Raw genomic sequence first — 12,036 nt, 5'->3', positions numbered from 1 at the left:
CGGTGATGAGCACAGCTCTCTCTTTTTCTGTCTGTCGACCCACCTCTCTCCATTTGCTAAACCCACACACACACATACGCCTTTACGTATCTACGTGGGTCACAGACACAGACCTTCTTTTTTACCTGCCAGCGGCATCCCCCAATGGCTGTGTATACCACGATTTTCTTAAATAAACTGCAACACATCGCATTTATGGCAGGGGGTGATGCTGGGCCAGAGAGGGGCCGCCGGGAGAACCCCTGGATCCCCTTGGAACGCGTGGGTTAAGGCCCTGGTCAGTCAGTGCCAGCGTCTCCCCAGCACCCGTACACACGAGGCCCGGTGATTTCGAGATACTCCAACATGGCTAGTATTTCAAAAAGTATTCCCACCTGCCGCAAACGTGGGTCGTCATGCCAGCCTCCAGAAGGTGCGGCGACCAAGCTTGGCCTGCTGGTTGCCCACGTCTTCCCTCTCCTGGCTTCGGAGAGACCCATTGACCTCTCCTGCTCTGCTGCTCTTTGCTATCTGCTGATTCACCTGTGTCCCTTGCCTGCCATCACGGACCCCTCCAGGCTCAGTCCTGCGCCCTCCATTCTCCTCCCTGCCCCCTGCCCTCCTTGGCCAGAGCTCGCTTCCGTGGCTTAAGGACTCCCAAACCTGTGTTTGCAGATTGGGCCTCTTCCCTGGATGCCAGATCGGCGTTCCCCATCTGTCTGCTCAGAGGTTACTCAGCTCCCCGACCTCCAAGTGCCAAAGCCATGCCTGTCTCCACCCCCGCCACAAAGTGCCCATTCCCCTGCATCTGGCAAAGGCACTGCCTTCAGCCAACGCTCCTTGAGCACCCAGCATGTGCCCCCCCACTCTGCCAGGCTCAAGACGCCGTTAGTTAGCTAAGTGCCCAAGTGCCCATGACCCTCAACATGCATCTCACACATTAGCCCCATCGCGATCTCAGGAGCTTGGTGTAGTACCTACTCCTGTGGGCAGAAAGGGAAGCACGCCCCGCAGCACAAAATCACCTTTGACTTTGATCACTGCGCTCCTAGGTCATCATAGCCCACGCCCTCACCCTTCACCCCTGGTTTCCTGCAACGGAGCCTCCCCCTGGTTGGTCTCCCTGGTCAAGGTAGGCACCCAGAAATCAGCCTTGCCCTTTTGTCATAACAATCGCCCGGTCCTGTCACTTCCACCTTCTAAAACCTTGGAAGTGTTTTTCATCCCTCCATCCCCCCTACACCCCCAAGTCCAGACCCCCCCCTCAAAGCCTCCCCTCAGAACATTAACAAGCCTCTTAAATGACCTCCCCCTACAGCCAGTCTTTTCCCCTACAATTCATAGTCCGCAAACCACGGTGGTCCAACCAAGTCACAACCCTGCTTAAAACCCTCCAAGGCTGGGGCGCCTGGGTGACTCAGTCGGTGAAGTGTCTGACTTCGGCTCAGGTCATGATCTCACCGCTTGTGAGTGCGAGCCCCGCGTCGGGCTCTGTGTTGTCAGCTCAGAGCCTGGAGCCTGCTTCCGATTCTGTGTCTCCCCCTCTCTCTGCCCCTCTCCCGTTGGTGTTCTCTCTCTCTCTCTCTCTCTCTCTCTCTCTCTCTCTCTCTCTCCACCCCCTCTCAAAAATAAATAAACATTAGGGGCGCCTGGGTGGCGCAGTCGGTTAAGCGTCCGACTTCAGCCAGGTCACGATCTCGCGGTCCGTGAGTTCGAGCCCCGCGTCAGGCTCTGGGCTGATGGCTCGGAGCCTGGAGCCTGTTTCCGATTCTGTGTCTCCCTCTCTCTCTGCCCCTCCCCCGTTCATGCTCTGTCTCTCTCTGTCCCAACAATAAATAAAAAACGTTGAAAAAAAAAAAAATAAATAAATAAATAAACATTAAAAAACATAAAAAAATAAAAAAACCTCCAAGGCTTCCTAATGCCTCCAGGAAACAGTCCAGTCTTCTCAGGAAAGTACATGCAAAGTTGGGCCATGCCTCCCTCCCACCTCCTTTCCTGCAGCAATCCGGGCTCCAGCCCCACCCACGGCTGTCCGTTTCCCTAATGTGCCACATTTCTGCACATACCGTTCCCTCGGCTTGAAACGCCGTGCTCTATCCCCACTCCTGTCACCCTCAGCTGCTTGAGAAAGCCAACTCTTGTTCTAAGACCAGGTCAGTTACACCTCTGTTCGTGGTCCCAACTGACCTCCCAGTCAAGGCTAGCCACGCCTCTTCTTTTTTTTTTTTTTTTTTTTTGCCACCCTCTTCTTAATTTTTTTAAATGTTTATTTTTGAGACGGAGAGAGAGGAAGAGCGTGTGAGCGGAGGAGGGGCAGAGAGAGGGGCAGAGAATCTAAAGCCAGCTCCATGCTGACAGCAGAGAGCCCGAGGTGGGGCTTGAACCCACAAACCCCAAGATCATGACCTGAGCTGAAGTTGGATGCTTAACCGACTGAGCCACCCAGGCGCCCCTTTTTAAAAATGTTTTAAGTTGATTTACGTTGAGAGAGAGAGAGAGAGAGTGCACACACAGAGGGGGAGTGGGAGGTGGGGGGAGGGGCAGAGAGAAGAAAGAGAATTCCAAGCAGGTTCTGCTCTGGGGGGGGTGGGGGGCGGGGAGCGGGATGCGGGGCTCCAACACACGAACTGTGAGATCACGACCTGAGCCGAAACCGAGAGTCAGACGCTTCACCGACTGAGCCCCCCAGGCGCCCCTGGCCACCCCGCCTTTGTGCCAGCTTTCAATATGCACATTGTGTTATCGTTTCACTTATTGTATATCCATTGCGGTCGCGTTTCCATGTCTGCTTCCTGACTGGACGGTGTAACGTCCAAGAGCAAGGACAACGTCTCATTCATCTCTACCTCCAGCTGTGTGCACAGTTCCTGGCTCAGAAAAAGGCATGCCTATGTTTGTTGAATGAATAATCAAAAACACTTCTCACATACCGAGTACTTCAAGTGCTCCTGGCTCTTTCCACGCATTGTTTCACTTCCTCGCCGTCGCCACCTCAGCAGGGCACACTGTTTCTACTCTTGTAGAGATTGGGGAAACTGAGGCTTAGAAGGTGGAAGAAACTTGCCCAGTGGGCACACTGCTGGTGAGGAACAGACCCAAAATCTGAACCCACATCTGTCTGGCTTTCATACGGCCAATGGGGGGCAGGGGGCGCCTGGGTGGCTCAGCTGGTTGAGCGTCCGACTCCAGCTCAGGTCATGATCTTACAGTTCGTGGGTTCGAGCCCTGCGTCGGGCTCTGCGCTGACAGCTCGGAGCCTGGAGCCTGTTTCGGATTCTGTGTTTCCCTCTTTCTCTGTTCCTCCCCCACTCATGCTCTGTCTCTCTGTCTTTCAAAAATAAATAAAGGTTAAAGAAAATTAAAAAACAAATACTTCCAATGGGCCACATCCTTGGCTGGAAGTCAAGACTTTTTAGATGCCGACTTTAATCTACAGTTTCTGATCTTATCTCCCTCCAAGCACAGCAATCCTGGTCTCCTCATCCGCCCCGACCCACCCTGCCCCACGACTCACATCTCCTAGACTCCTCATTCAGGCTGTTCACCTAGAGAGAAAGCCCTTGCCCTATCCTTTCCACTTCCACGAATCTCACTCAGTCTGCCTTCAAGATCTCGCCAAGTCCCTCCTCCTCCTTGCAGCCTTCTCTGACCACCAGGGTTAATGATCACGGTAACACTTATCGATCATTTAGAATAGTGCCTGGCGCGTTGTAAAGGATTTCCGTATGACTCATTTAGTCCTTACAGCAACGTTATAGCCTCCATTTTACAGAGTAGGACATTGAAGACCAATGTGATTAAGTAAATGGTCCAAGCTGACACACACAGCAAGTAGCAAAGCCAGACTCAACCCCCGGGGGCAGCCCTCGCTCTTAGCCACTCTGCCATCGGAGCCTTTCCTTGTGAGTATGTGTCTTCTCTCTGGGCTCTAACGCCAGTCACTCCCTGCACTACTCTCTCGAGCCTGGAGCCGTCTCTACAGCAGAAACTGTCAGGACCCTGGGTATCAGAGGTGATCCCACATCACGTGACCTCAAGTAGTCACCTTTCACACACAGGGGGCTTACCCGCCCCACCAGAGGGCATGCGTGGTATTGCCTAACACGAACTCGAGATCCCAGCAGGTTCATAATCAAGGACAGTGATGAAGACTGGAACAAACGAAAAGAAAAAGTTCTGAGCGGCCGAAACGAATGTCCTTAACAGTGATGCCTGAAAGACTGCTATTTTCGCATAGGGGAGCCTCTCGGACCGTACCCAGAATCCACTTACTGGTGGTGACACACGAGCCTAACACGCTTGGGAATGCTGATTTTTCCAAGTTTGCAAACGGAGAGACAGAGAGGAGAGAGAGAGAAAGAGACAGAGAGAGAGAGGGAAAGAGAGACGGTTGTGGGCTGCTCCTTGACAACTCCTCGCAAGGGCGGAGGTGGAAAAATCAGCAAGAGCTAATATAAGAAATCCAAAGTACAGCAGCCAGGCATCATTTCAGGCAGGGACAAACCTCAACGAAGGAACGAACCACTGTGTGACAGTGCGATCCAACACCTGAGGGGAATCACGACACCCTGAGTCATCCGGAAAAGGTGAAATCACTCTCCAAATATTATGCTTAGTGAGGCAGAGGGGCGTGCAACATATATCTCCGAAAGATCTCCATCCGGGATGCTCTTTCATTGTTGGTGAGTTGTGTATTTTAAGTGGGATAACGTTCCACTTCCCAGGGTGAGTTCCTCCCCCAGGGCTCCGGGAGACTGACATGCTACCGATCGATTTCTCAGTGCGGGGACAGCTGGCTGACAAATACAGTAATGCCCTCATCACATCCTGGCTTACGGGAGGAGCTGTGACCTGAAGAATTTGGGGGGGGGGGTGCTGGTTTCTGATAAAACACGGTCGCTAAACACCCCAATAAACCAAAGGCAAGCAATTCACGGACACAGCTCACCCGCTGCCTGAGCCTCTGGAGGCAGAATGGACAAAGGTGGGGGGCAGCAGGATTCAGATTCCCTTATATCGCAGGCGGCGGCCACGAGGGGTGAAAATGACCTAAGGCATCCAGACACCTAGCAAACGCTCACCAGCTGTGAGGCCCCGGGCTCTGCCCCCTTGACTGTGTGATTCCTCCTCTTTTTGTTCCAATTGCTCCTTGGCGGCGTCCGCGGCCACTCCTCTCCCTCCGCCTCCCAACTGTGGGCTCCTCTGAAGTCTCGTCACCTTCTCCTTGGCCACCTCCTCTGATTCCAGAGCTTCGAAGACTCTCTCTCTCCACACACGCCCGTGGTGCCAGGGTCTCCCTCCGCAGCCCTGCCTCTGGCTCAAAGCTCTGGTCTCCACATTTCCAGCAGCCTGGATGCCTCCGTCGAAGAACACTGAGGGGCAATGCAGCTCAACACGTGCGTGATCTGTGGCCCAACGCGGCTCCCCGCCCGGCTTCCCCTTTCCTCTCACCCCTCTACCTCCTTCCACCGCAGCAAACCTGAAACCTCATCACCTCTGACTCCTCCCTGCCCCGCAAGAGGCAGAGTCCTAAAGATTCCAGCGACAGCTCCCAAGTACCGCCACCCTCCCTCGCCACTCCCCAAGACAAGATCTTGGGTCCAGGGCCTCAAGATCTCTTTCGACCACCCAAGTCTCTCCCAACTATCTTTTTCTATCTCCCGACCGATTTCTCCACTGCCTAACTCTGCCCCCCAAAATCCTTCTACACCCCACTCCCAGCTTCTGATATAGAGCTCTGCTGATTCCTACATCTGCTCAAAATTCTTTTGTGGCTTCATTTGCCGATACCCCGTACACAGCCTCCAGTAAATGTTGGTTGAATGATTTAAGTCAGAACTCCGAGACCTGGCTTCAACCTGCTTCTCCCGCTTTATTTTATGTTATGTTATGTTATGTTATGTTATGTTATGTTATGTTATGTTATGTTATTTTATTTAAAGCTTACTTATGTATTTTGAGAGAGAGGGCAATGGGGTAGGGGCAGAGAGGGGAGAGAGAGAATCCCAAGAAGGCTCTGCACTGACAGTCAGATGCAGGCTCGAACTCACGAACCGTGAGATCGTGAGCTCAGCTGAAATCAAGAGTCGGACGCTTAACCACCTGAGCCACCCAGGTGCCCCTGATTCCCCTGCTTTCGACTCCACTATTTGCCTTATATTCTTGGCGCCCCTCAATGGCCATGACGTACACATCCCTCCCTTCCACGCCTTAGCTCTTGCCAGGGCCTGCACATGGGGGCCTCCTCAACCCAACCTTCTTCATCCATGTTCAAGGTCAGTCTTCAATAGCACGCGTCTTATTACTGATCACCGACCTCCAACTTGTAAACTATCCCCTTCCTAAAAACCCCAAGGGCACTCTGCTTGTGAGAGTAGTACATTCTAGTCGTGTACCAGGTATTCCTTTAACTTCTACAACAGACCTGTGAGACAAGCCCGCTTAGCCCCACTTACACACAAGGACAAATTAGTCCGCACGTGAGGCACCCGCCTGCTGTCACGGGCCCAGTGAGGGCAGAAGTCAGATTTAAACTCCCTTCTGAGCCTCAGGAGTCTGGGGTTTAATCACTAAGCTGCACTGCCTAGCTGCATCTCTTTGGGCACGTACCACACAATTTTGTGTTGTTCTTTTGCCGTTGTTTATTGAGCATCTTCTATGAGCCAGACGCTATTCTAAGCATTTTACGTGAATTAGCTGACTTAGTTCCCATAACAACTCTGTAAGGTAGGTACTGTTATTACCCCCATTTTCCAGAAAAGGAAACCAGGGTGGAGAGAGCTGAAGTCCAAGGTCACTGCCCAGGCAGTCTGGCTGCAGAATCTGTGCTCTTAACCACAGACTGGACTGCTTTTTTTTTTTTTTTTTTAATCTGTTTCCCCAATTAAACAGTCAACTCCCAGAGCAGTGTCTTATTCATTTCTGGCTCCCCTTCAGCCCTCAATACATGGCCCGTCACGAAGGAGGCCTCAATAACTACTTGTTGAATTGAATCACCAACAAACTTAGGAAACACGCACATGAGGGGCCCCTGGGTGGCTCAGTCGGTGAAGCGTCTGACTCTTGGTTTCGGCTCAGGTCAAGATCTCGCTTTTGTGAGCTCGAGCCCCGCCGAGGGCTCTGTGCTGACAGTGCGAGCCTGCTGGGGATTCTCTCTCTCCCTCTCTCTCTCTCTCTCTCTCTGCCCCTCCTCTGCTCTGCTCAAGCTGTCTCTGTCTCTCTCAAAAAGAAATAAATAAACTATTAAAAAAAAAACAAAACCAGATATCCTAACAGGGAAGTTCTCAATGGGTAAGCCCAGACCCAGGAAGGCAGCGGGGGATTCCAAAGGATCCACAGACCCATATGTATACCAAGTACTGAAGGCAGGTTGATATGTCTTGCATATAAAGCTAAAAAAAATTTTCTAAGGTATATTTGATTAACCACAATGGCAAACATAACATCAAAGTCATCTAAAAGCTTTCCTGAATTCATAGTAGCTTTGAGCCATCCGTCCTCACAGCAAACGGATACAAAAATAACTACTATTTGGAAAGGGTACTGCGAATGACTGACCTTTAAAAATGCCCACAATCTTGGGGCGCCTGGGTGGCTCAGTCAGTTAGGCATCAGACTCTTGGTTTCGGCCCAGGTTATGATCTCACGGTTCGTGGGTTCGAGCCCCACATCAGGCTCTGCACTGACAGCACAGACCCTACTTGGGATTCTGTTTCTCCTCTCTCTTTGCCCCACCCCCTGCATGCACGCATACCTTCTCTCTCTCTCTCAAAATAAATAAACTTTTTTAAAAAACGCCTACAATCTCAAAAAAGTTGAGAATCACTCAAAGCAGATAATAATGAAATGACTGGAGGTCACCTGGGTGGCTCAATCGATTAAGCGTCCAACTTCAATTCAGGTCATGATCTCGCAGGTCATGGGTTCGAGCCCTGCATCAGGCTCTGTGCTGACAGCTCGGAGCCTGGAGCCTGCTTCGGATTCTGTGTCTCCCTCTCTCTCTGCCCCTCTCCTGCTTGTGTTGTCTCCGTCTCTCTCAGAAATAAATAAACATTAAAAAAAAATTTTAATAATGAAATAACTGGAACTTCTGGGGAAACGTGGGGACCCTGGCCCTGAGATCTATCTCAGAGATGAGGAGATATTCCCCTCAAAGTCTTCATCCTCAACCCCAAAACCCAGGGGTGGGAGTGCATTCCTTTCCTGGAATGGGAAATGAGATGGAATTCTCATCCCGGCTGGATGAGAATGTTCTAGAAGAAGTCTAATGAGCACAGGGTATCGCAAAAGCTGCCCAGGAAATAGGAACAAATGTAAGGAGAGGGAATGAGGTCACAGGGTGGGGAGAGGAAGGCCAATCAGTAGGGCTGTCACTGGACCTGTCATCTCCAGGCACAATCAGTGCTTACAACCCCATGCCAACCCCCAACATATATCTGAAAATATCGGCGGACAGATTTTCATGTACACATACAGCCTCGCCCAAGACTTGATTCTCTCAAACGCTTATTAATGTCTCTTAATTCATTCCACAAATTTTTATCAAACACCCACTAAGTGCCTGGTACTGTATTAGGTGCAAGGCATACAGAGAGGAATATCCCTGCCCTTTTATCACAAAGCACCACCACTATCACAAACCACAACAGCTACCCCATGCGCGCGCACACACGCACACGCGCGCGCGCACACACACACACACAATGGGTCAGATACACAGCCATCTCCCAGCTCCAACACAGCTAACGCGAACATTCGCCCCAAACACATCCAACACGCCCCCGTGATACACACACCTGTCCCTCCCACACACACGGACGCCAACACATCTCTGCCACACACCCGCACGGCCCCTATTCAGAAGCACACACCTCGTGTGACTCACTAGGAGCCTCTGGCCAATAAATCCCTTCAGGGAATGGACACAAGGGCTCTGACCGACCAGTGTGCCTCTGGCTGCATTTTTCATACGCTCGGGCCCAGTTCTGCCCGTGAGACGGGCTACTGTAACCTCTCTCTAACTCAAATTCCCCTTCCATCAAGTTGGAGGGGTGGTTCATCCCATTTTCTTTTTATTTATGTATTTATTTATTTGGGAGAGAGAGGGAGGGCAGAGAGGGGCGGGGAGAGAGAATCTTCAGGAGGCTCCACGCTCAGCAAGGAGCCCGATGCTGGGCTCGATCCCAAAACTCTGGGATCATGACCTGAGCCGAGATGAAGACTCAGACACTCAACCGACGGAGCCACCCAGATGCCACCGTCCTGTTTTTCTTAGAAAGGCTTGGAGGGGAAAGGTCATAGAGACCAGAGAATCAAATTCAAAGTCATGGAAAGAAAGATTCCTTACGGAGTTCCAGTGTCTCTGAGGTCTTGCATTAAAACACACGCACACGGGTATCTACGCCTGAGCACACGCCTTACGTGTGTGTACTATTCACTCTCCTAGGCACTGGACTCCTATCTGTAAACACTACTAGTCAAGCAGACCATCTGCACGGAATATACACACTGCCAGACTCGCAGCCTCTGCGTGCTGGCAAACACACACAGACACACACGATCACAGTTTAGGGAGCACCGGAACTCCTGGGAGAAAAGGTGAGAAGGTGTCAGGTGACTTCATACACACAGTTCCTGAAGATACATCCCGCCGCTTGGTACAAATAACCCCACAAAAGCAATCCAAACGCTTTCCTCATGGATCCCTCTACCACAGCGACAGATACACAGTCAAAATACTGTGCATCCCAAACCCAGGGCCACACCTGCAGACTCAGCTCCTGGGGTGGCCGTCCACACGCCGGCAGCCAGGAGCACACCCACCCCCAGAGCAGTCCCAGAGCCGCACCAGTTTGTGGGCACACACATGCACCCGCACACACTCCCCAAAAGACTCTACGGCTGGGCAGGGGTGGAGGGGCGGGGAGGGGATCAGACACACACAGCTGCTAGGTGGCCCGCAGCTTCTAGGGGTCTGCGGCAGGGGAAAGCATGCCTGCGGCCACCCCCGCCCCCAAACTGATGGGGACCGTCTCCCCCACGCCCTCGCCAGCCAAAGTACCACAGACGCCTTCCAGTCCCCCTTTCCCCATCCTCCTGAACCACAGCCCGCAGAGTCCCTGGCCCCTCACATCACTCGGCTCCGCCTCTCGAAGCTGGGGCGCTGGTGAAAGCTCTCCCTCCCCAAAGCTCCCTTTCCAGTCACAACCTCGCCATCCCCACTCTCCCTCACCTGCCGTCGCAGCGCCGGCGTTCCCTTCTCCCCACTCCCAGGCCCTCATCCTCCGGTCCCGCCCCGGCCTCACCCGCCGCGCTCCCAGATCTTCACTCGCAAACACTCACAGGCTTCTGCCGGCAGCACCTGCCGAGAGCGCCAGGGCCCGCCGCGCCCCCGCCGCGCAGGCCCCGCCCACACAGGCCCCACCCACCGCCCTTCACGCCCCGCCCCGCCCCGCCTCGGGCCGGCCTCTCACCCTCCAGGTCCGGCACCCCGTCTAGCCTCGCGGTCCACACGGGCCTAGTTACGGACTCCGCCCCAGGCCCCAGACCTTAAGCCCCCGCAGTCCCCGCGCACAAGACCCCACCCACACAGATCAAGAGCACATACTCCCTCCCCCACCCGCCCCACAGGCCCCCCAAGGGCCGGACCCTCATCCTCTCGCCAGCCCCTTACAGGACCAGACCACACAGCCCTACCCCACAGGTGGCCTCAGGGCCCGCACTGGCCACGCCCACACGGGACACTGGCTAGCCACACGCTCCCTCTCCTTGGGACAGGTGTCCTCACCGCCTCACGACCCTCGCGTGCAGGTTACACACTCTCACACGCCCTCGCGCCCGCCGGCCGCAGCCGCCCCCCCAGGCCGCGCGACCCCAGGACACGCGCGCAGGCGGCCGCTCGCTCCCGAGCACCCCCCCCACAACCCCCTCCCCCCGGCGCCCAGCAGCAGCCACCCCCCTGCTCACCTTCGCTGCAGAACTTGCCGCCGAAGCCCGTGTGGCTGCAGTCGCAGCCCACCTCGCCGGGGGCCAGCACCGTGCAGAGACCGCCATTGGCACAGGGGTTGCGCGCAGGCGCGCACAGTGGGTCCGCGGCGGCGCCGCGCAGGCCCTGGCTGCCCAGGAGCGCGGGAGGCCGCTCGCCCAGCTTCAGGTTGGCCAGGAGGCCGCGGAAGGGCGGCTCGTACTTGACGGTGCTGAGGGTGAGCGCCGAGAGGCGCACGTCGGGCGGGATGCCGCCCACGAACAGGTCGCTGGCCACCTGCATCTCGCGCCGCTTGGAGCGCACCTCGGCGGCGCGGGCCTCGCCGTCCACCGCCAGCGCCGTGCGGCGCGCGTCGCGGGTCAGCAGCACCATGTGCCAGCGGTCGTCGGCCACCGGCGTGTCCAGCTGCAGCGTGGCCGGCTCGGCGCACGAGAGCGTGAAGCGCAGCCGCAGGCGCCCGTCCACCAGCAGCAGCTCCAGGAAGTCGCAGTCGCCACCGTCGTCCAGGTAGAGCAGCAGCGCGCGCGTGGCGTTGGTGCGCAGGCTGAAGCTGAGCTCGCCGCTGCTCGCCGCGCCGGCCCAGCGCGCGTAGCGAGCCCACTGCCCGGGGCCGCCGCCGAACTCCAGGCCGCCCGCGCCCGCCGCCAGCGTCAGCAGCAGCAACAGCAGCAGCAGCGGCGGCGGCGACGGCGGCCGCCACGGGCTCCCGGCCGCCATGCCTCCGGCGGCCCCGGCCCCGCCCGGCCCCCGGCCCCGCTCAGGCTTCAGAGCCGCGGGCGCATGGGGCGGGGAGGGGGCCGGGCGCCCCCCGCGCCGAGCGGGGCTCCCTCGCCGGCTCACAGTGCCATGGGCCCGGCCGCCGGGCGAGGCGCAGAGGCCCAGGTACCGGCTTCCCTGGGCGGCGGTGGAGGCGCCCCTCCCCCGCTGCGGGCTCGGACGAAAGACGGGGGAGGGATGCCTGCGGGGAAACAGAGAGAAAAGGGTTAAGGAGGGGTTCGGAGGAGGGGAAAGGGTTAAGGGATCAAGGGTCGTGACTCCCCCCATCACACCGGCAGGCACCCGATGGTTTC

General features: G+C 55.7%; 1 protein-coding gene across 1 annotated transcript in view; it reads right to left on the bottom strand.

Annotated features, from left to right (window-relative positions):
* Positions 1-12,036, bottom strand: part of NRXN2 (neurexin 2) — a 100,266-nt gene extending 88,230 nt beyond the window's left edge. Inside the window, exon 1 of the mRNA XM_049643660.1 lies at positions 10,948-12,036. Coding sequence (XP_049499617.1) covers positions 10,948-12,010 — 1,063 coding nt within the window. The 5' untranslated portion in view covers positions 12,011-12,036. The remainder of the gene's footprint in view (positions 1-10,947) is intronic.

Source organism: Panthera uncia, chromosome D1 (genome assembly GCF_023721935.1).
Source record: "Panthera uncia isolate 11264 chromosome D1, Puncia_PCG_1.0, whole genome shotgun sequence".
NCBI classification, from domain to species: Eukaryota; Metazoa; Chordata; class Mammalia; order Carnivora; family Felidae; genus Panthera; species Panthera uncia.
The sequence above is the reverse complement of the archived record's forward strand: the minus strand, read 5'-3'. Positions and strand labels throughout refer to the sequence as shown.